Source organism: Mya arenaria, chromosome 11, assembly GCF_026914265.1.
Source record: "Mya arenaria isolate MELC-2E11 chromosome 11, ASM2691426v1".
NCBI classification, from domain to species: domain Eukaryota; kingdom Metazoa; phylum Mollusca; class Bivalvia; order Myida; family Myidae; genus Mya; species Mya arenaria.
In genome coordinates this window covers 13,859,657-13,884,413 of record NC_069132.1, presented here as the reverse complement: position 1 = coordinate 13,884,413, position 24,757 = coordinate 13,859,657, and the positions used below count along the sequence as shown (strand labels likewise).

Genomic DNA, 24,757 nt, shown 5'->3' with positions numbered 1-24,757 from the left:
CAGAGACATATAATAATATTTGTTTTCGTTGCTTGGCGCAATATTCATTTTCAAGAAAACGTGTTGGCACAATAGTTTAATATATAATTCATTTTTTCATAATAACGGTATTACATGATTGCGATGTCGGATTTCGCAATCAAAGATCCGGTTAATACGACGAACTAAATATGAATTTTGGTGTGGTGTCTTGAAATACAATGCCGAGATAACACGTTTGAAAAGTTCTTGTCTGTCCGATTTATGGAGTTATGGTGTCATAGAAGATCTAGGCAACCTTGAATAGCACTATAGATTAATTCAGATTTGAATGCAATAAAAGGTGTCACAGACGACTAAGTACAACCTTCTTGAGTGCTTCATTGAGTGAACGTGTCCAAAATGAAAGTATTCCCATTTCTTAAACAAACCAGACATCCATAAACAATGAATATCACCATGGGGATAATGTAACTGCAGTTTGATTTCAGATACCAAGATCTATCACCGTTTTCGACACCGATGTTCTTGTAAATCAAATTTTATTATTGAAGACTTGCATGCAAAATACCCAAAACGAGCATGGAAAGTCTGGTTTTCGCGAGTTAATCTGCCTGGAGCCACTGGGATCCCACATAACCCACTTTCTGTGTAGAATGATATGTTAGATAATCGATAACTAGATATGAGTTTAATAATGATTAAGTATTTTTTTGCGATAAAATTCTGGATATGGCTTTACTGACAATACATTTGTATATACACTACTAAAATTGATATATGGATATGGCCAATCGGAACAAAGTCGGCTAATATCCAAAGAAATGGTCTATATTCCGGGCTCCGGGAATGGCCGAGTAGTAACGATTGGGGTAGCGCTTGTTTTCACTCGGTAATTGCAGTATTTCTATTATTGTACCATCGAGTCATTTCCAGGCCTTTAATGGGAGCTATTGTTTCTTGATGGTCCACTTTTTCTGTTTTCTACAAGTAAATACAAGATAAATGCTATTTATACTGATGAGAATTAAACATCATAAGATTGTATTGAAATACAAAATATGGGAGATATTTGTAACATTATATGCGAATTTTTATTTGCCTCCGAATATACTGGCAAATGTACATGCGCATTATAACTTTCGAATGTTATTTTCCATAAAGCTTGATTGATTGGTATGACTAGGACTTAAATTTGTCACTTTCACATTGTATTTTAAGTAAGAAAACACCTATATGTAAGATGTTTAATATAAATCACTATTAACAATGTGGACTTACCGTTTTGATGACAGTGAACGTTGGTGGTTTTGAGGATGCAATGTAGCCGACTCTCCAGAACCCTCGGAGGCATGGAAATATATATTCCTCCTCCGTTGGGTCTTCTCGATCCATACCTATGCAATGATGCGAAATAGTACGTCAAAGTCATTATTATTAAATATATAGGTCAACCTTTTATTTGTCTCTAAAGACTGAATTTAGTCCTGGGGGGTACATTTGGTTTGGTCTCAACTCATAATGTGTCAAGGAGCAACAATGTTATGTGCTTACCCTTAAAACAGCAACAACAAAACTATGTCCGACCATTGCATTTTAAAAATAGAGGATAATACATGAATGGAAACTCAAAAGGGACTTTTTTAAACGAGTTTTCTAGAATTGATAACAGAAACGAACCTTTGCGGGTCCTGATTTTTTCAATTTTTATAAACCTGTTTAATTATGTTCCTTTTAAATGACCATAAATATAATATTTTTATTATATAATGAATACTAACTTGTAGATTGACAGTGCTTATTACATAAAACGTCGCTTACTAACGCACACATTTCATCACTTTTCATTTAATATGACGTCACGTTAAAATTTATTAAACGAGTTATAAATCAAAATCATATTTATAATGACGTTTTTTCACCATGGCGACGAAATCGTTTTTACAGATTCGTGTTATGAACTGAATGTATTCAAAGTCTTACCTGAGCACAAGCTGATGAAAAGGCCAAAAATAAAAGTGACGAGGAATCCAAGTAATCCAAAATACATGTATGAGAGATCATAAATAGCTAAGTGCATGCTTTGTTGAACACTTTCAGTCCTGCAAAATAGATGTTCATATTCACATTACATTGTTTCTTAAATTTGTGCATAGTAACACACTTTCAGTCGAAATAAACAACTGCGTATGCAATTTAAAAAAATGCAGTATATTTACGTCGTAAAGTTTGTAACAGTGGACTCTGTATTGGTCAGGTTGAACGTCGCAAATGATGTCAGGTTTTGTGCTATGCAACCTTCTATTGAAACAGGAAGAGATTTCGGCGCCTTGTTTCCATAGAGGACGGAGCCAATAGCGACCCACATGTTCACAACAATACCTATGATTCCTCCCGCAAACGCTCCCTGTGACAAAGGGGTATTACAGAGATAATTTAACAAGAGATAACAGTTGATTAAAAAAGACCATGTACGTGTATTCATAATTGGCCATTAAACTGGATATTTGTTGAACTTCAGTTTATTCGGCTTGTCTGTGTATTTTCAATTATTTTATTGGTAAATAACGATCCATGTATGCAAAGATGAAAGGTAATCTTTAAGTACTTACTATCCAATTTGCTTGTGGAAACGTTGCTCCAAGAAAAAGGATACCGACCATTGGTCCACCGGCCGCGCCCATCGCAGTCACAGCTATCTGAAATATTAGTATATATCCCTGTCGAGTTTATGATTTCTCACAGGGTGCTTTCGTATATGCAACATATGAAAAACGATTTTTTAAACAATCGGATAAAATAATCCAAAGTACAATATATACCTGCGTGACAGGTCCAGCCATTGACCGAGCGAGGTACGCCAGTCCAACAGCAAGTGCACCATACACCAATACTGAAATATGCATGTGAGAATATAGACAGTGGCTCTCAGAAAGCTATAACATCGATGTTAACGAAAAAAAATACGAAATTAAGGCACTAAATTTCTTACCAACGAGTTTTGCAATCATTGTCTTCTTGTACTGTTGAGCATCCTTTAAAACATCCACCAGAAGATCTTGTAGCGTATTCGCTGACATGGAATTGATGCCTGAAGACAGCGAGCTTAAATGAGAGAATCTGTTTTAAGTTAAAAGTGTTAATTGAAATATGCAAGATTTGATGAAAAGTAATCTGTTTATCAAAAACGATCCATGGCTTCTTGTGGCTCATTATTGTGATACACGTATATGACTTGATACGGACACTCTACTAGTGTTTGTAATATGCAGGTTCTGATTTGGGTGGCGTCGTCATTGGATGTTGCGTATTGTACTGTCCATGGAATATATTGTCCAGTTATTTTGCTTCACAAGAGAAACCAAGTTATGAATCAAGAACATCACTGTTGCTTAATACTTGGCAACTGTTTGGACTGGTTTGGCACTACACCTAGATCATCTATAATTGACTAAGCATTTATACCAGTCGCGCATTGTAAGTCAGTGTCAGCTATGGTTTTGATGAGCTTTTATGTCTCTCTGTGGCGTCCTTATTTATTTGTTAAATTATTAAACGCATACTAAATGGCAATATCAACCGACACGTGTCTGTAATGGATCTGGCTACAAAATGCAATATTGAGCGGGGATACTGATATACATTTTTTTTAAACCCTTGCATTATAATGTTGGTGAACACAATATTATTTTCGTTATATAACCAGGTCGATTTGCGTTATACCATGAATTTTTGTTTCTGTGTGTACAAATTATCACCTGCCTTAACTTTGTTAGACAGTAATTTAAAATGTTTACTTCAAACTTAATATGTTATTGAAAAAAAAAATGATGTCAAGTTATAGATAATTGTTTTGGTGATAAGCACGATGATGAGCGTTTAAAAACGGCATACAATTCGTGGGCCCGTGTTTACTCAGAATGTATTACTGATCATGTTCCTGAATGTATTAACATACTCCTTGTTGCCTGGGTTGGCTTGCACAGCGTCCTAAATAATTTGGCATAATTTTGTATGTCAAAGTTAGTACTTAAAGTGCGTTATTTACTATATTGAAAAAAAGAGTACAAATATTAACTTGATATAAATATCAAAGGGAGATAACCTGAGCGCTCCACTGAACAAGGCTGCTATGAATATTCCCGCTAAGCCGGGAACGTTGTGAAACACTCGCATCACGAAATATGGGACCAGCTGTAACAAAAGGAATACTTATGTTTTTTTTTTTTTATACTTGCAAAATAAGTGTGTCTTACTGAACGTCACAGCGTGGGTGAAAGGTGTGTTTAATTATAAACACTCAAACGCATGACTGTACAGTATCATTGCCTTTTAACAACCCGTTGTTTCATTACGTTTGTCATATCATTTAGCCATGCATATTAAGGTTTATTTCTATGCCTGGTGATCGCAGATTGTATTGTTATGTAATGAAGTGTACTGCTTAATACTTATATTTAAAATATTTTATCAAATTATATGATAGATATAGACAGTTATTGAATTTGTAATTGAAAATGACATCTTTTTTTCAATCCTTTAAGGCGAAACACATTTTTGTAATATATTTGTTCTATTTTAGCGTTACCAGGCATCAACAATTTACATAAATGTGAACATCGCATATCTTAAGAAAAGACACGATCATGGAGGCAATCGAGGTATTACATTAAATGTTAATTTTATTATAATTCTGTACTTTTTCGCATACCTAGATTTATATGAAAAACTATAGAAACAAGCTCAGTAGCCAAAAGTTTAAACATAAACACCGTTTTATAGCACAGGGTAAACGCCAAAGATATAAAACACAAAAAAACAACAACAAAAAAACACAAACAAGAAACATGGAACAAAACTCCACAAACAACACAGTGCATTCTGATCACAGACACCTACGTCTGGCAAAAAGGTTCTGTGTACTCAATGTATAGATGCTACTGTTGAACGCCTACCTGGTTATTGTTTGATATAGCCCCTGATAGGTAGGGGTCGCATTGCTCAAGTGTGAAGTAGGCATACAGCAAGAGACCCACCAGGGATAGCACAACTCCGTAAATCACAATAAGAGGGATGTTCAACAGGCACGACCTAATAAGATGATCAGATCGGCTTTTATGTATAATTACTGAGGACAACATTTGTGGGAAACATTTTGTGACGAACTTCATATAGGAAATCGCTTTTTAGTTTGTGTTAGCATTTCTGTAATAAACAAATTACCCAAACTTCTTGCCAGTATAAATAAGTTAACATTATTTACGTACATTTTAGCATCCCTGACGGATCTCATGGAGCAGATTCTCTGTACGGCTGACTGGTTGCAGCAGTTCGGTAACCAGTTGAACATTCCGCCAATCAGGAGACCCCAGACCGTGTGCCGAACTCGGGGGTCCGGGTCGGTTCTGCAATGTATTGTTCTTGTATATAACCCAGTTTACATTTAAATGCAAATTTTGGTATCTAGTGTACAATTATTTGAATTTTGGACGCCTGGTGACACATTCTAGTATGGTTTCATTCGAAAGAATTTAATGTGTAGCGAAAGATAGTTTAAACAAATATACCAAAACAAAATTATATAAAAGCTATTTCGTTCTTGAAAAATGTAAACATGTCGGAGAACATTCGTTTTAAATAGAAATGAAGAACACAACTACAAAATTGCAATTAAGTCACGAAACGCACGTGCTAAAATTTACTCGGTCTCCTGCGACAGCGATCTCTCCCAAACGGTTCACGCCACCAACCTTGTTTATTCCCTGGAAAATATCAGTTGTTTGCATAAATGGTTGCTGTTTTCGTTTTGACTCTTGAATTTTACTTCAGTCTTACTTCCAGAAATTTGAAAAAAATAGGTAATGTGAATTTTAACAATCTAATAATGCAGATTATTTCAAAGAATCAAAATAGCTACCAATATGAGAATAACGACTAGTCCGGCATACAATATAATGAACTGGAAGACATCTGTCCATATCACTGTCCTTATACCACCCTGAAAATGTTACGGATTTTTTTATATAGTTTATCTTAATACGTTCGTTATAGTTTCAGATCTGGTAGCATGTGTCTCGCATATGTTCAAGAAATTACTACATAGTTGTTTTTTTAAACCGATGGATAGGCTTAAATGCTTCAAAAGGCAACTCTTTAATAAAACGTTCTTATTCGTCAACACTATCCAGATATTAATACGAACGGGGTTCATGCACAAGAGGTTCAACAATTACTATGATCTAGTTCATTTCCTAACTACAGAGATAATCACTGGTAGCTCAACAACTACTAGGATCTAGTTCGGTGACATCACTACATGTACAAGAACTGGTAGGTCACCATCTACTATGATCTAGTTTCATGGCGTGACTACATGTACAAGAACTGGTAGGTCACCATCTACTATGATCTAGTTTCATGGCGTGACTACATGTACAAGAACTGGTAGGTCACCATCTACTATGATCTAGTTTCATGGCGTCACTACATGTACAAGAACTGGTAGGTCACCATCTACTATGATCTAGTTCGGTGACATCACTACATGTACAAGAACTGGTAGGTCACCATCTACTAGGATCTAGTTCGGTGACATCACTACATGTACAAGAACTGGTAGGTCACCATCTACTATGATCTAGTTTCATGGCGTGACTACATGCACCAGAGCTGGTAACAAAACAAGATTTTTGAATTTATTTTAAAAAATGACATGTAAGACTTACTATGGAAGTGTAAAACGTCCCAATGATACCCACAACAACTATCGACAGCCATAGCGGAATGCCTGCGACTGCAAACCCAGACTATTTTCATTAACATATCAACAAGCATCAAACAGAATATTTGAATTACAATTGTTTGAGTACACAATAATAGACGTATACATTTTTCATCAATGATTTATTGAATGTACAATGTAGCTTACCTGCTTCGAGGGCTAATGCTGGTGCAAGCAGGACAATGGCCATATAGAGTAACTGAAAAAAGCAGCATTTGCATCTGTTTTAAATAAAACTTTACAACAACGCAAGTCAGAAAATGAACAAACTAGCGAGTGTTAAACATGAACAATCAATGACATTTACCGTTTGGAGCATCCCCATGATGGTTCCAAGCAACTGACCAGCTCTCGACTTGAAACGTCGACCAAAATACTGCAAATAAATGAAACCAAAGTCATAATTACATTGATTTTATATAATCTCATCTTACATGAAGGTTCTTTGCTATATAACCACAGTTGCGCTTATGTAGATTACCTCGTATGCGCTTGTCAGCCTTAAGGGATGCAGCAGGGGGACAAACAGATACGCCTGTATGACTGAGCAGATCATGATGGCGATCTGCATGTACATTAGCATTATGTCGTACACATACAACTCGGTCGGAATACCCAGCACCGAGATAGCCGACTGGTATGTGACCAGCAGGGAGATGGAGACCGGAAGTAGGTTCATCTGGCGGCCTCCCAACAGGTACTCCTCAGGTGTCCTCTGTTTCTTATAACAGCCGTAGAAAACCCCGATGAGAGATGAAATAAGCAGGAATATCACCATAACTATATAGTCCGCATAATGAAATTTATGATTTATTTCTCCCATGTCTGAGTTGATTTTTTATTATTTCAAGAGTGAAGCAAAAGGATAATGCTTATATAATGAAAAATATTGCCGCTTGATATATCATCTTATAAATTAGTGTCGCGAGAATAATCTAAATTTTACATATACAGACATATAGGTTAAGGTTCTACCACAGTGGAAAAGTTTGGTTTGAAAGACAGAAATAAAAACAACGTTTCAAAATTTCACTTTTATTTACTTCGACTTACAATATTTAGAAAACATCATGCATAAAGTCTTTGCACCTTGCATAGGAGTTATAAGTAATTCAGCAAATTTTACAAAAGAAGATTTATTGAATTTTGTCTCATTTTTATTTTCGTAAGATCATTTCTACAAGACTAAATTTTATTTTTGTTTCAAATATTCAAAACTACCAACAATAATGGCATGTGGGTTTGTGGTGATGGCTTCTATTTCTAGAAAGATATTTGATAATTTGTTAGCAGGAAGTAAATTTGATTTACTATTTTCCCCTTTTTTATTAAATGTCTTTATTATTTAGAATTATATCAAAGAAACCACAATACATTGTTGATTATACACATGGAACGTATTTTTATTGGCGACGTACTTGCCGAAAACATGCATGTTTTGGGCTGAATTCTGCTAAGATCTCCTTCCATATATATATATATATATATATATATATCACAACATGTCGCAAAGAATTTAATGTTGGCATTCTTTATGCGCTTTTGGATTGTGGAAGGCCCTTAATACCTACAATTTACAAACTCTGTATGCTATGTAATGTACTGATACATAATTGTATGCGTCCTCATGGTTTTAGATAAGTTAGTATACTGATATGTACTTAAATGAGCATTGAAATGAATTAAAACTTTCTATAAACGAAGGCCACGTTTCACTTTAAACAACTAGATCCTCACCTATATATTTTCCCGTTTATATATGATTAATTTAAATTGAAGCGATCTTACACTAATGTTAACATTTTTTGTAAATACCTAGACAGACAATACAGTTTATCAGAAAAAAAACCACGCCAAATTGTATGCGAACATAACGTTATTTCGGAAATGATGTTGAAATTATATCATTGTTCACCCTCACCGTTATTTTGGAAGAAAGACCAAGCTCAAACTTCAAAAGAGTGAAATATATCTAAATGTTACTTGAATGTTTGAACTATCATTTTCATTTTACTGATAAATCTCTATAAATCACCGTGACGCATAAATTAAAGGTATACGAATACATGTATATCCAGTGTCTGCAACAGAACTTGTTCAACCGTTCCATCGAGAATATTATACATGCTGTACTGTATAAATGTTTCATATATACGATAGAGTGGATACTTAAGCCGGACGGTTTGTGATAACCAATAATGCACTGGAAGGTCTAGCATTTTTTTTAAAAGCACCAGAGGATGTATGCTTATTTTAAACGACCCAAATATGATGTTTTAGCAAGAGTATGTATTTCTTGTACTCTGAATGGATTTTCAGGGTAAAAGATTACCTCAACTGAGCCACAATTGAGCGCATGTATTGGCATACATTACCTCGTAAGTGCTGGTGAGCCGTAGCGGGTAAAGAAGCGGCACCAAGACGAGGGCCTGGATGGCGTTCGCAATCATTATTGCCACAAACATGTAGTTTGTCATCGTGCTGTAGGAGAAAATAATTTGTTATTTCAACGTCATCTTTTCATTTCTGTATCAAACTTCTACATTTATGATCAACTATATACACAACTTTTCAGGGCTTTTTATACCCCTACAAACATATTGAGTTGCTCTTGTCCATCCCACTGGCACTGGCCGCCCGTCTGTGCAATCTAACACCATTTGATGGATAAACTCCAAGCACTCACAGATGATCAGGTATCTTCTACAGATGGCTGTAAAGGGAAGGCGTGTTGTGCTGCTCCATTTTGTTATTGCCCTTTTCCCTCTATTAATGATATTGAGTATACAAATGTAATAAACACATTGTGCCCGTAGAGAGCTCATTCGAACCCCATTACATAAATTACTTTCAAAGCGGCATTCATGTTACGAAAGCCTGAATATTGAAGCCTCCGTGTCCTATAGACACAATTCTTATTTTTATTTACTAAAACGTTGCAAGTTTCCGTTCAAAGTCTGGCTGAATATTTTTATGAATGCAAAGTGACCTACTTTCTGTCAGTGTTGATAAATAAGGACATTTTGATTAAAAGGTTTGCTTGTTTGGATTTTTTTGTAAAACACACAGTGAACTGAAATGTGGCAAACGTATCGAAATGATTGATCGTTTTTATTTACTTTTTTATTTTTTGTTTTTGAATGAGCCAATTTTTGAGTAAATGTCTAGAAAACCCGTGATATAAGACTGCTGTCATTATATTAGATCGCAATTTATCATATTAATGTTCGAAAATTGATGTTTTATGGCTAAAAGCGTTACTAACGCTTTAATAAAAATGATCTTTTCGGCAGTTTTACCAACCATTTGACATTTGTTCTTTTGTGAATTATGTAATATGACTGAATTGAAGGCATTGATGTCCCAATCAGCCCATTTTGCGACAACATTTTTAAAAAGTGTCAAAACTGACAATCTGTGAGAGTGCAGCTTTTAAGTGGTTTGAGTTTTCTGTGCAGCGCCATATGGCATCACTAGTTAGCAGCACTCTGTGTTATGGCCACTGTTAATATTTACGGATAAAGGTACAGTATTAACAGCAGTTTGAATAAGGTACCTTACTACCTGAAAGATGTTCAAACAACCTTAAACAATAACAAAAACATTCAAACGTTGACAACTTTCGGTTCAGTGTTGACAAATTTCGCGACAATGTAAAACTTGGTTTAAAATAAATGTGACTTAAATTCATTTATTTTCATCTGTCTACTGTGTTGTAATGGATATGGCCCTCGACTGAAGACCTAGAGTACACGGATTCGAATCTTGCCGGTGGAATATGTTTTTACAAAAAATGCATTCTGATATCAATTGCATCATAATATTTTTAAAATCAAGTTAAAGTCTTCACTAATCACCTTGATATGTTTCTCAACATGTTCAGAAAAGTTATCAACACAGTCGCTAATTAGCCTAGAACTCAAAAGACGCAGATAGTGATAGTGATTGTGACTTACTCATAAATATAGTGTTCCATCGGAACTCCAAGCACGGATATAGCTGACTGGAAGGTGACGACGAGCGACAAGGCGACCGGAAGTAGGTTCATTTTCCGTCCTCCTAGTAGGTACTCTTCTGTGGTTCTTTGCTTTTTGTAAAAACCGAAGTAAAGTCCAATCGTCGTAGATATTACTAAGAATAGAACCATAATTATGTAATCCACAACGTGAAAAGTTTGATCGTCCGTAGAGCTCATTTTGGAGTATTACTGTTATGTAGCTTGATTATCATATGCCGGTCTACTTGATATAATAACAACAGCAAACAGTCTGAACGGTAGTCTGCATTCAAATGTATAACTGTCGATAATTTGAACTAGGATAAGTATATGCAATCTTATGATGGAGAATGAGATTACATTTTGATGAGACAGTTGTAAAATATTGTGTAATTAATTGATTGAGTTAAATTAATAATGTATGATATATTCAATTGATGATTATTATATGCTATGGTCTTGAAACGTTTAGGCTGGGTTTTCATGTAAATTTCTATGAAGTATAAAAGACGACAATATACATGGAATGTATACAGTCAAATACATGAATGTTTGCAATTGGCTCTTATTCAAATCATAAGCCTAAAATGCTAAGGACAGAGTTTCTGATGCAGTTGTACAAGGTGACTTCTTAAGTAAACATCACGTACTCATACTACTTGTCACTCTCAGAGTACATAAGACTAAATAACTGTAAATTAAACTTTAAGATTTCTAAACTATAATCTGATAAAAGGAACTTGATTGTCATTTTGTTCAAACAAAGTTAGAAGCTGAAACATCTGTCGTCCCAGCTGAGATGTCGGGTGATATTAATGATTTGTATATAAACTGAGTGGTCCAGGGCAGAAGGAGAAAACGAAGAGAGAGGAATTGAAATGCGTTGTATACCCCATTAAAATGTTTATAGAATTATTTCTATTAAAAGTATTAATCTTGGACTTTTAGTTTGGTATTGCGAATTTAAGTCACCCTGTTACACAATAGAGTAGTAATTTAAGTTTGAGGGTAAGTATATTCTATATGCGTCTTTTTCTGCATCCGTTTTAGCATCCTCATCACAAAAATATATATGTCATTAAATAAATCATAAAAAGGATATAACCATCGTTTCCATCATTAAGAACTATTGACTGGCAGCTGAAACGTTTTTTTTTTCTTTAACCAATCTTGATTATTTTCTTCAAACAGACTTATGTGTCTGCTTTGTGCAATTTAAACCTGATTTTTATTGAGGGGTTCCAATTTCACTTAAAATGGTTTATCATTTTTTTATATTAAACACGAAACAATTTTACAAATTCGTTTTCGTTTGTTTTGTTTTTATGTTTTCCAGCATATGATTGTTTAATTCTTTCGTAAAGAATATAAGAAATTATCTGCTAATACAGCCGCATCGAATTGTTGTTAAATTAATTTGATTTGTAATTCCTTTTTCCAAATTCAGTTGGCATACTCTGACGAAAAGATGGTGCAGAAAAATACGGCGAAAATGTTTAGTTGTGTTTAACTGAAAATTACTTACGAAGATTCTGTACAAAATAACAAGATTCTTACACAGGTAAATCCATACGTAGTTGGACATGAAAGTTATTATGTTGTTTAAAAAGTGTCATATACGTATACCATAACTTATGCGGGCATAACATTGAATGAATATTCTGCGCTCTGGTTTGGAAACAAAGGCCGAATCAAACTGCACAGTGTAGTGGTGTATTCGTGTCAAACGCAGTCATTCACATTTCTGAACTCTTCTGGCATGCATAAATTACCATGGGGATAATAACACCGCTGCTTGCTTCGACAATGATGTTCACATACCGCATGGTTTATTCTTGCGGACTTTTATGCGCAATATGGCTCAAGACCACAGTCTCACGTGCCCTCACGTTGACCTTGTGTTCAAGTATCAATATTTGATTAAAGTTGAATGAAAGAGAAGAAACAGATGGGCTTTTTGCATAGAGCTTAACATAATTTGACACTGTATTGCAAAAACTGATAGTTTTCAGTGTAAAAATTGGAAAAATCATTGCCTGTGCAACTAGTTTAATTGGTTGTTTGTAGCCTTATTCCGTCTTGACTTCAGGGTCATGTATTACTACTCAATTTTGTGAGACAACGCATTGGTCAACCCTATGTTTTCTTGTGATTAAATTTTGTGTCTTGGATTGTTCTACAGCAGCCAGTTACTTGTTTTTCAATTGGAACTGTTTTAAAGTGAAAAGCCAGGTTAGTGTCTATATGAAACATTTAGTAAAAATAACAGTGGTCTCACGCCATATCCGAATATCCACACATTGGGCTGTTTGTTCAGAGCTTTGTTAAAATTTACTACGCGAATAACGGCATCGTTGTGAACTTTTAAAGATGAATATCTTATGATGATCTCAAATATATATATTTGAATTAACAACTACAGATGAAATAATTGTCTCAAGTTTTGGTAGAACTACCACTGCAGATTATGATTGTATCCAGAGTAGAAAATTACGATAAAGTTAACAATGTTGATTTCTTTAAGTGGACAATCGACTCAATATGTATGTTAAAGTATTTTGTATAAACCGCATCATAAAACAACAAGGCTTTCGCCCACTTCCTTGTTTTCTAAAATGTTTATTATACATTATGATTCGTTACTAGGTTTGCAATGATGCATACATATTTGACTAATTCTTGTATTATTACATAACAGTACGATGGTAAATATATAGACAAGCACGTTAACCAAACCAATAACAATGAAAATGATGCTTAGGTATAACACTAAAAATTAATTTCCTTATAAGTAATATACATGTAGACATATTAAGTACTTTAGGATTAACCATTACTCTGTTATTTTACAATTGTTTTATCATGATACACTTCTATTTCCAGGTTTTCGACTGGAACAGTGTTCTCTAGCTGGACATCTGTCTTCCGCAGATAGAAAGCTTACAAACAATAATTCATAAATAAATTTTGAGAAAATAAAGTACGTGCATCATGAATATAAACATATACTTTGAAAATTAACATAACACACTCACTTTAAAGTTATTATTATTTTTTGTCTTAACCACATAATCTACTTCAAACTATACAGCACACAACAATATGTACAATGTTTCATATCTTTAATTAGATTTAAGCATTCGTTATAGTTTCATCTTATAAAGACGTTGTTTTCAAAAAAGCAACAAAAATATAAGTAAAACGGTATTCTTACCGACATGTCGGCAGCGTCAACGGGTTGATTTGAGGTTTTGGTGTAGCCAATTTTCCAGAACCCACGGAGACAGGGAAAAATATATTCTTCCTCTGTCGGATCTTCCCTATCCATACCTTTGAAGTTAAACATGATTATAAATTATGTGTCAAAACGGCTTTCCAAACTGATATAAATCCTTGTAATGTGTTCAATGTCATATTAGTTTCAGTAAAACAAAATGTAGGCCGCTAGAGAAGGTCAATTTCTAATTCAGCTATAAAGTGTACATTGAATGTTATCCAAAATTGTATTCATTTGGAAGAACAGTATAAATGGTTGATACAATGGAAACTTCAGGGACAAGCCTTGTGGTAAAAATAACAAATATATGATATGTTTTAGAGGCACACAACAAGATACCAAACGATACTGAACGAGTGAAACACACGTATAAACAAACAGACCACATATGCATCAACATAGCTTTATCAATAAATGATAAGATCACCGCCTTGGAACGGTCTGTGAAACAAGAGTTCAATGACACTAATGTTTACTGGTGCTTTAAACTAGTTTATTTGTAAGCCTTACCCGTACACATGCTGATAGCCAGTCCACATATAAATGTGACCATGAATCCAAGCAGACCAAAGTACATGTAGGAGATGTGATAAATAGTTAGATGCGTTCCTTCTTGAACATGTTCAGTCCTGCAAAAGAAAGCAATTGCAAATCACACAATACATAGTTAACACAAAGCACATATACATTATATATTTAAGTATTTATAATGGAAGTCTATGGCTTACTTATAGCATTTCAATTTGCATTACAAGCAATATAAGGAAACTCACTAAAAGGTTGAGAAACTTGCGTCGTAAAGTTTGTAACAGTGGCAAGTGTATTTGTCAGGTTGAACGCGGACAGTGATGTCAGGTTTTGTGTGAGGCAACTTTCTATTGAGACAGGAAGGGATGTCGGGGCCTTTGCCCCGTAAAGGACGGAGCCAAGTGCTACCCACATGTTTACAACAATACTGATGATTCCGCCTGCAAACGCTCCCTGTAAAAAGAGAAATAGTCCATGGGTTTTGAGAATAGTAAACAGCATACAAGATGCAAGATACAAGAATCTTTATTTAAATATTGTAATTTATCTTTTCATTAACATGGTTATATCAAGGTAAGAACTTACTATCCAGTTTGCTTGTGAAAACGTTGCCCCTAGAAAGATGATACCGACCATCGGCCCACCAGTAGCTCCGATTGCTGTAACACCTATCTTAAACGATATCCGACGTACACACTTCTGTTTACATTTCATGTGGTGCAATAGCAAAACCAGCGCAAATAAAATGAACGCAACAAAAGTACATACAAAATCAAAATAATAGTATCCAAGATTTTTCATATTCAGTACTACACCTTATCAGTTTATTGGCATATCAGAATCATTAGCTCCGCTTGATATATAAACCATCCCTTTCTTTGCCACCTACTTTTAATGGTTGCTTCTTAAATGAATTTTAGCACAATTCATTTTTGCGTCATTCATGAAAATGGTATGAAAATGGCTTGTAATATTTGTAATATTTTGTAGGATAATCTACCTTTCCTGTGAATTAATTTTGTTATGTATTCAGCCTTCAGATCAGACAGGGTTGTGCAATAATCTCTTGATGGCAATTTGTTTTCTACCTAATTCACTTATAATTGTGCGCATTGTGATACTCAGTTTCTTTTGTTGTAACACAGCTCACCGGAGAGCTGTTTCCGAAAGTAGTGTAGAATTTTATACCTGTGTGATAGGTCCCGTCAACGAAGGAGCTAGGTACGCAAGACCAACAGCATGGGCGCCGTATACTAAGACTGAAATTACACAAGAATTTGTCAAACATACGAATGGCGAAAGAATTCACACCTTTAGATAATAGAATCACTATTTTTAATAAATATTGCCAATATCTTCCTTACCAGCGAGTTTTGCAAACATTGTTTTCTTGTACTGTTTGTCCTTCAAGACGTCGATGAGAATATCTTGCAGTGTATTCGCCGACATGGAGTTGATGCCTGAGGACAAAGAGCTGAAATGATATATCATAAATTCTAAAATGTTATACTTGCTTTGAATGTTTTTGGTTATATAGTCATGCTAATGAAGCAGAGTTATGTATATATGGCCACTGCGTTCGTCATTAAAGTAGTAAATGTTTTATTTTGCAAATACTTAATGAAAGTGTAATTGTTTTCATGATTTATGTTATTATCAAAGGGAGGTAACCTGAGCGCTCCGCTGAACAAGTCTGCTTTGAAATAGCCCCTGATAGGTAAGGGTCACACCGCTCCAGTGTGAACTAGGCATATAACAGGAGACCCACCAGGGCTAGCAAAACTCCATGGATCACCAAAAACGGGATGTTCAATAGACACGATCTGATAGGAAAAAAGAAACCTTTGAAATGCCATTCCATTTAAAGGAAATAAAAAATGGAAACTTATTTTTCATTATTCAAAAAAATTAATTATAAGTAAAATCACCTGCATTCACAATTATACGTAGATAAATCTAATACATCTAAGAACAAAGTTGGTTCCAATATATTTATGTACATTTTAGCATCCTTGACGGATTTCATGGAGCAGATTCTCTGTACGGCTGACTGGTTGCAGCAGTTCGGTAACCAGTTGAAAATTCCGCCAATCAGCAGTCCCCATACCGTGTGCCGAACTCGGGGGTCCGGGTCAATTCTGAATTGCACTTTGTAGTTTATCAACAAGATGTTTAGGTCATGTCGCAAAGTGTTTTTTATGTACACAAATATGTAAGTCCTGCTTAAAACAATTTTCTAACCGAATAACAACATCTTTAATAAGACATAGGCTATTCATCAAACAAACAATACAGTTACTGTATTCGGCACCAATGAAGATATGAAACCTATATGCTGAAATTGACTCGGCCTCCAGCGATGGCGATCTCTCCCATACGTTTCATGCCACCGACCTTGTTTATTCCCTGAAAAACATGAACTGATTTCCTTTATATGTATCAAAGGTGATACCAAGTATAAATGAATGTAATTGCGATTTTGTTAAAACTGTGTTTTCTGTATCATGGTTATGCCGACGACAACGATAATGATTGGAATGAGGTTGATAAGGGGGAAGACGCTGAGGAGGAAAGACGGAGGAAGAGGCTGAGTAGGTCGACGACGAGGAAGCTAGAGGAGGGCAGCGAAAAGGACGAGGATTTGGTAATTGAGTAGGTTGAGGAGTTATCTTCATAAGATAACATTGATGATGATGATGATGATGATGATGATGATGATGATGATGATGATGATGATAATCATGATTAGACTGATCATTTAAACGAGAAGCTGGTGTTGTTACTAATATAAGGATTATTAGCAGCCCTCAATACAGTTTAATAAACTGGAAAACGTCTGTCCAAATTACTGTTCTTAAACCACCCTGAAAATATACAGTAAGTATATCACGCACTTATACACAAGTTGCCAATTATTAGAAACACATACTTTTCATAACTTTAAAGAATAATAACATAACACTAAAACGGCATATTATACTTACTATGGAAGTGTAAAATGTCCCAATGATACCTACCACAATTACCGACAGCCATAAAGGAATGCCAGCAACTGCAATAACAAAACTTTATTTCGCCATGTTCAATGTTGGAAGTTCAATAACATTACTTAAGAAAATAGGAAATGCAAATACTTTTTTATACATAAATATTTATATAAACATATCAATTTAATGAAGCTATCTCTACCAGCTTCAAGTGCGAGAGCGGGTGCAAGCAGGACAATGGCCATATAGAGTAACTGAAAATAGAAAAAGTAAGAATGTGAATTAAATTCTGATATAAAGAGTTGCAACGATAAAGCCATTTAAAGACAGGTCAGTTGTGATTTTTTTCAAAGAAGTATTGAATGCTTTGATGCGAGTATTTACTGTTTGAAGCATTCCCATAATCGTTCCAAGCAATTGAACAGCTCTCGACTTGAAACGGCGACCGAAGTACTACAAACATCAAAACCAATACAGTAGTGGATACTCAAAACCTTAGTGTCATACTATTATGTTAGCATAATATAAAACGTGAAATAAGTATTTACCTCATACACATTTGTCAGCCTGAGTGGATGTAACATAGAAGCAGAGTGGATACTTAAGCCGGACGGCGTTTGATAACCAATAATGCACACGAAGGTGTGGCATTTTTTCAAAAGCACCAGGGTGTGTATGCTTATTTCAAACGACCTAACAATGATGTTTTATCAAGAGTAAGTATTTCTTGTAATCTGAATGGTCTTTAAGGGTAAAAGGTTACCTCAACTGAGCCACAATTGAGCGCATGTATTGGCATACATTACCTCGTAAGTGCTGGTGAGCCGTAGCGGGTAAAGAAGTGGCACCAAGACGAGGGCCTGGATGGCGTTCGCAATCATTATTGCCACAAACATGTAGTTTGTCATCGTGCTGTAGGAGAAAATAATTTGTTATTTCAACGTCATCATTTCATTTCTGTATCAAATGCCTACATGTATGTTAATCTTCATACACAAGTTTTCAGAGTAATTCGCTTTTTATATCCCTACAAACATATTATTGAGTTGCTCTTGTCCGTCCCACTGGCCGTCCGTCTGCGCGATCTAACACCATTTGATGGATACACTCCAAGCGTTCACAGACGATCAGGTATCTTCTACAGATGGCTGCAAAGGGGAGGGATGTTGTGCTGCGACCACGTTGACTTCAATTATCGCCATTATCCCGCTATTATAATACTGATAATGATAAAAACACATTCTGCTTGTAGAATGCATATTCGAACTCCATTACGTACTTAATTTTAATGATGTCATTTTGAATGGAGTTATTGCCCATTTCCCTCTAATAACAGTATTGAGTATACGAATGTAATAAACACATTGTGCCCGTAGAAAGCTTTCGAACTCTTATTTTCATTTACTAAAACGTTGCTTGTTTCCGTTCAAAGTAAGGCATGTATTTGTTAAAGCATATACGAGTATGTCCTAAGTCTGGCTAAATAGTTTTATGAATGCAAAATTACCTATTTTCTGTCAGTGTTGATAAAATAAAGACGTTTTGAATAAAAGGTTTGCTTGTTTCGAAATTTGTGTAAAAAGACAGTGTAATGAAATGAAGCAAACGTCACGAAATGATTGATCGTTTAGACAACTTTTTTATTTTTTGTATTTGAATGAGCCAATTTTTGCGTAAATGTCTGGTAAACCAGTGGTATATGACTGCTGACAAAAGATAAGATCGCAATGTATCATATTTAAGTTCTAAAATTTATGTTTTATGGGTAAAAGCGATACTAACGCTTTAAGAAAATGAACTTTTCGGCAGTTTTACCAAACATTTGAGATTTGTTATATTGTAAATTATGTAATATGACTAAATTGAAGGCATTGATGATCCAATTAGCCCATTTTGCGACAACATTTTTAAAAAGTGTCAAAACTGACAATCTGTGAGAGTGCAGTTTTTAAGGGGTTTGAGTTTTCTGTGCAGCGTCATATGGCATCACTAGTTAGCAGCACTCTGTGTTATGGCCACTGTCAATATTTACGGATAAATGTACAGTATAAACAGCAGTTTGAATAAAGAACCTTACTACCTGATAGATGTTCAAACAATAACATAAACATTCAAATGTTGACAACTTTCGGTTCAGTGTTGACAAATTTCGCGACAACGTAAAACTTGGTTTAAAATATATGTGACTTAAATTCATTTAATTACATCTGTCTACTGTGTTGTAATGGATATGGCCCTCGACTGAAGACCTAGAGTACACGGATTCGAATCTTGCTGTCCTTGGAATATGTTTTTATAAAAAAATGCATTCTGATATCAATTGCATCATTATATTTTTAAAGTCAAGTTAAAGTCTTCACTAATAACCGTGATATGTTTCTCAACATGTTCAGAAAAGTTATCAACACAGTCGCTAATTAGCCTAGAACTCAAAAGACGCAGATAGTGATAGTGATTGTGACTTACTCATAAATATAGTGTTCCATCGGAACTCCAAGCACGGATATAGCTGACTGGAAGGTGACGACGAGCGACAAGGCGACCGGAAGTAGGTTCATTTTCCGTCCTCCTAGTAGGTACTCTTCTGTGGTTCTTTGCTTTTTGTAAAAACCGAAGTAAAGTCCAATCGTCGTAGATATTACTAAGAATAGAACCATAATTATGTAAACCACAACGTGAAAAGTTTGATTGTCCGTAGAGCTCATTTTGGAGTATTAATGTTATGTAGTTTGATTATCATATGCTGGTCTACTTGATATAATAACAACAGAAAACAGTCTGAACGGTAGTCTGCATTCAAGTGTTGAACTAGGATAAGTATATGCAATCTTGTGATGGAGAATACGATTACATTTTGATGAGACAATTGTAAAAAAATGTGTAATTCATTGATTTAATAAAGTTAAGTTAATGATGGGCGGATTAAATATGGCGGCGGACAGAAACAAGCGTTTCTGCTAGCACTTATAAGCTAAAATATCTTGATATTTTGTGAACGATATATTACAATATTTATATGGACGTGTTGCTTTTGAAGTGCATAATTGAACTGTGTGTTTTTCGTATGGATATAATTGTGATTTGGATAGTTACGAGGTAACATTTGATAATTGCATTGTTCTTTGGTAATCAATGAAATCACCGACCCGTTGAACTCGGCGCTCGGTTAAAAACTGTTCACGCTCAATCCAATTAACGGTAATAACTGTATATAGTATGGCTCGTTGGGCATCACTTGATGAACATCAGCTGTCACAGATACCGCCTGGGCAGCAGTTCTTTCAAGAAACTAATGACGAACTCTATGCTTTACCGCGAGAGGGCTATGTAAAAACGCTAGAGGCGCGCTACAAAAGGGACCATCAGCAGCTCAGCCAACACCAATATGTGACCGCGTTAGGGGATCTTCTGGGTGGCCGTCCGGTCGCCTGAAGTCCAGAAAATCGACAAATAAGAGCTCGAAGTTCGCAAAGCTGGCATCTGACTGTTACGTGTTACAACACTTTATCGACGGCGAACGCACCTCAGAGATTCACGATATTGTATCGTCAAACGTGTTACTAAATGACTCATTGTCAATCACACGAGATGTCGACACCGATGACGGTCACACCGCTTCCGGCTGCCTTAAAGAACCGGATGTCCTAGCCACACTGCTCAAGCTCCAGGCTGACGTTGATGACTTGAAGTTTCAGCAAAAGAAGTCTACAGACTTATTCTCCGATGTGAAAGAGTGACTTACGAAAGTGTTTTCCTTTCAGGACATTCTAAAAGCTCAATTAATAGAATACGCGCACGTCTTCCTACGCAGGATGTAAGCCAACAAATAGTTGAATTACAGAAAACTTTCTTTCGGTATTCAGGAATCATGCCGAGTTATTTATGCAAATATTATTGATGTTAAATCACAATTGATTAGCCAAAATGCCAATGTATCAGATACGCTAAGTAACAGCCCAATCGTACGTTCGGATAACACTTATGTTGCTGAAAAGCAAAACACTAATGACTTAGCCAATGATGTTCATAAAAATATGTCTTATGACGAAAGTCATAACGACCAGTCTGTTGTAAGCGCATACTTGCATGAACAATACATCCCGTTGAAGGCAAATGGTGCTAGCACGGTTCACGTTTTACACGAGAAATCAATCTCTAGCGTAGATCGAGACGAAACGCAGTTATTAAAACCGCCAACGAACGGCCTCTTTGGTAATCAAAGCGCTGAAAGCGCTGCAAGACTGTCGGTGACGTAACTGAAGCAAGCAAACACTACCGCAAAGTTCTTTCAAATGAAACGTGATCAAATGCTTTCATACAAATGATGAACACTCTTTAAGGTAGATGAAGAAGGATAAATGTAATTATAATAAGCACAAATATATTGGCCCTACTTAATCATGTATCCAATGGCCTACAAGATTCTTAATTCAAATTTCCTAATTTTGAACCGCTTTAAATTAGTTAAATGCATATTCATTATGTTAAAATTGCTTCAATTTATGACGTCGCTTATAACAGTTTCAGTAAGCAATTACATTCCTTCATTTCATTAGGGTCTGTTGAAGTCAATGTCTTTAAAATGCAAATACAATACAAACTATACCCAAGATTCAAGGGACATAATAAAAATATAACTTTAAAATGAGCCTAAAAATGCCTCCCAGAACTTCTATCAACAGAGTCCACATATCTACAAAATTTGTGCTCGAGTTCCTTTCTTTGATATAAAAGTGAAAACAAATCTGCGTGGTGCTGTGGCATCATACCATGAAAAAAACTAATATCTTTAAAATTTGTTTACTAGTTTGTTTTTATTATAAAAGTGTTAATAAATCTGCATGGTGCTGAAGAAAAAAAACTAATGTCTTAAATTTCAAACCTGCAGCATTAATTAGCGCCATGTTGTCAAGAATATCTGGACAATTGAATGAAATATGCATGGACCGAAATGACAGCTGTTTTTTTATTGACAAAAGATGCCTTTGAGGCAGTTTTAAGATTATGCTATTCAAAGTATGAGGGTAGTTGGTACAGTTTTCACTCATATTCAGATGATGGCTGATATTTGCTGATAAACATGTATCCTCTTAGCAGCAGGGAATAAGTAAATGACATAGTTTTAATGACCAATATTGGAGATGTGACCTTGACCTCCAAATCCAAAGAGGTCATCTGCTGGTCACCCCAAACCTAAATTTCAAGTTTGAAGGCCATGGGTGGAGACTTTGTTGAGTTGTCACACAGGCAAGCTTTTTGCGTTCAATGGTCTGTGACAAATCAATAGGGCTCACCTACTGGTCAGGCCCAACCCCAAAGTCAAGTTGTTCAAGGGCCATGGGTGCAGGCTTTGTCCAGTCATTATTAGTACAACCTTTTAGCATTCAAGGTCACTGTGACCTTGACTTTTGACCCAATGACCCCTTAAATCAATAGGATCTTCTAATAGTCAGACTTAGCCTCCATGTTGAGTTTGAGGGCCATAGGTGCAGGCATTGTCAACTTATCAGTCAGATGTATGGTTTGACACCTTCCTGTTCAAGGTCACTGTGACCTTGACCATATTACCCCTAAAATCAAAAGGGGTCATCTACTGGTTAAACCAACCTTTCATGTCAAGTTTGACAATAGGTCTAGGAATTGTAGAGTTATCACCCGGAAAAGCTTTGGTCTACTGTCAGACGGACGTAGCGGCCAACATGTGCAAAGCAATATACTCCTCTTCTTTGAAAAGGGCATAATAAATTGAAATTGATTAAATATTTTTGTTTATTATGTTAATTAACTTACACTACATACAACAAGTACCATTTTGATATTTTCGAATGCTCATTTGGGCATGTACATGGGTTTTGATCTGACTATGAACATGAAACTACATAGTGATGTTCCCTCCTATCAATTCTAAATTTAAATAACCATGAGAAGAAAATAATGTTTTCACTGCACCATGAATAAATATGTCAAACAAAATAAATGTCAAGTTATTCAAGATTAATTTAACACTGTTCTTTTGATGATTTCCGTGCATTCCTGACATTTTCCCACACAGTTATTTCATATTGGCCTTACAAGGTCAGATCTTGAGTTGGGTCTTCATTGCTGGACACTATCTCTTTATCTCCACAGAAAACACACTGGTGCAAGTTTCACTGCAACAACTGCAAAAAAAGTTATATTATATTCTAACTGAACTCTGCATCAATATTCAATTATTTTTTATTGGATTTAGGAAATGTCTTTGTTTTAAAGGGTTCATATAAATTAATGCATTTTTTTCAATTTAATGCATTATCATGCTGGACTCTTTGACATTGATGGTTAAAACAAAGAAGGCATATGATTTGTGTACAGATTAAACATTATTAATTATAAATGTGTTCTTTAATTAATAGACAAGTGGCAACAATTTCCCCAGTTAAAAAAGCTTACATTTGTATATCTGCAGATTAATCATTTGCATTTCTTTTGCTTTGATCATTTAAGTCAAATGAGTTAGACATGATAATGCATTAAAATAAGAAATATATTTTTGGGCATCAATCTATAGTGTGTGCCTTCAATCTAGAAATAAATTTCTTCTCAACAGATGTTAAATTATAAAAAAAATATATAAACCAAGATTTTGATTATGACATACCTGCATAGTTAGTGGTCTCCATAACTGCTCAGAAATGCTCCCTATGACAAACTAAGTGCTGGTGTATGGCTGGGTAATAGTGCTGCTCCAACCAATAGCGCGATTCTTCCTACAGGTGGACCAGCTCCTCAATATGGTTTCTGTCATGGCAGTGATAACAGTATGTAACATGCCCTTTTCTACTTTCCAGAGAATGAATCTTCCAATATATACATATGCACATGTAATGTTGTTAAAAACAAACCATTTAGATGCCACAAAACTATAAGATTTTAGGTGAAAATTGAGCCAAATCAAAACATTTAGTCATTTAAAGCTGCACTCTCACAGATTTACTGTTTTTACAACTTTTGTATTTTTTGTCTTGGAATGACCTATTTTTTTGCTAAAATATCTGCAAACCAGTGATATAAGACTACTGACAAAATATTAGATTTCAGACTTCCATATTTCAGGTCGAAAACAAAGGTTTAATGGCTTAAAGCATTACTAACGGTTTAAGAAAAATGCATAAAACATTTTGAACTTAAATATAAACATTTTCTGACAAATTTATTGTCAGCAATCT

At 35.2% G+C, this 24,757-nt stretch overlaps 2 protein-coding genes across 4 annotated transcripts; both read right to left on the bottom strand.

The window, feature by feature from the left end:
• Positions 1 to 698: 698 nt before the first annotated feature.
• On the bottom strand, positions 699 to 16,326 carry LOC128209310 (sodium-dependent multivitamin transporter-like). 3 transcript variants are annotated; one of them, XM_052913294.1, is made up of 24 exons: positions 16,234 to 16,326; positions 15,927 to 16,036; positions 15,751 to 15,821; positions 15,148 to 15,234; positions 14,808 to 15,015; positions 14,545 to 14,663; positions 13,972 to 14,087; positions 10,717 to 10,891; positions 9,136 to 9,241; positions 7,068 to 7,136; positions 6,908 to 6,959; positions 6,705 to 6,772; positions 5,897 to 5,977; positions 5,668 to 5,741; positions 5,247 to 5,384; positions 4,935 to 5,070; positions 4,085 to 4,173; positions 2,972 to 3,084; positions 2,802 to 2,872; positions 2,592 to 2,678; positions 2,199 to 2,386; positions 1,963 to 2,081; positions 1,261 to 1,376; positions 699 to 963 (listed from the first exon to the last, which is right to left on the bottom strand). In XM_052913294.1, exons 8-24 carry the CDS (start codon positions 10,806 to 10,808, stop codon positions 865 to 867), a joined length of 1,698 nt encoding a protein of 565 aa, XP_052769254.1. In that variant the 5' UTR covers positions 10,809 to 10,891; positions 13,972 to 14,087; positions 14,545 to 14,663; positions 14,808 to 15,015; positions 15,148 to 15,234; positions 15,751 to 15,821; positions 15,927 to 16,036; positions 16,234 to 16,326; the 3' UTR covers positions 699 to 864. The 3 variants fall into 3 exon arrangements, with proteins under 3 accessions (XP_052769254.1, XP_052769253.1, XP_052769255.1); XM_052913293.1 differs by lacking the exons at positions 13,972 to 14,087; positions 14,545 to 14,663; positions 14,808 to 15,015; ... (2 more) ...; positions 15,927 to 16,036; positions 16,234 to 16,326 and having other exon boundaries at positions 10,717 to 10,998; XM_052913295.1 differs by lacking the exons at positions 699 to 963; positions 1,261 to 1,376; positions 2,199 to 2,386; ... (5 more) ...; positions 15,927 to 16,036; positions 16,234 to 16,326 and having other exon boundaries at positions 10,717 to 10,998.
• LOC128208341 (sodium-coupled monocarboxylate transporter 1-like) lies at positions 14,632 to 23,021 on the bottom strand. The gene is made up of 9 exons (XM_052911899.1): positions 20,016 to 23,021; positions 18,356 to 18,461; positions 17,752 to 17,803; positions 17,547 to 17,614; positions 16,941 to 16,968; positions 15,927 to 16,022; positions 15,751 to 15,821; positions 14,808 to 15,015; positions 14,632 to 14,663 (listed from the first exon to the last, which is right to left on the bottom strand). Exons 1-9 carry the CDS (start codon positions 20,252 to 20,254, stop codon positions 14,632 to 14,634), a joined length of 900 nt encoding a protein of 299 aa, XP_052767859.1. The 5' UTR covers positions 20,255 to 23,021.
• Positions 23,022 to 24,757: the final 1,736 nt, after the last annotated feature.

What these genes read in the sequence shown, in the direction of transcription:
- LOC128209310 (XM_052913293.1), bottom strand. Translation starts at nt 10,955, where the DNA reads ATGAGCTCTACGGACGATCAAACTTTTCACGTTGTGGATTACATAATT. An exon ending in TAGTCGTTATTCTCATATTG is followed by an intron (nt 5,742 to 5,896) that starts GTAGCTATTTTG and finishes GATATTTTCCAG; the next exon opens with GGAATAAACAAGGTTGGTGG. An exon ending in GACCGAGTAAATTTTAGCAC is followed by an intron (nt 5,385 to 5,667) that starts GTGCGTTTCGTG and finishes AATACATTGCAG; the next exon opens with AACCGACCCGGACCCCCGAG.
- LOC128208341 (XM_052911899.1), bottom strand. Translation starts at nt 20,254, where the DNA reads ATGAGCTCTACGGACAATCAAACTTTTCACGTTGTGGTTTACATAATT. An exon ending in ATGGAACACTATATTTATGA is followed by an intron (nt 18,462 to 20,015) that starts GTAAGTCACAAT and finishes TTTCTCCTACAG; the next exon opens with CACGATGACAAACTACATGT. An exon ending in CGCTCTCGCACTTGAAGCTG is followed by an intron (nt 17,615 to 17,751) that starts GTAGAGATAGCT and finishes TTGTTATTGCAG; the next exon opens with TTGCTGGCATTCCTTTATGG.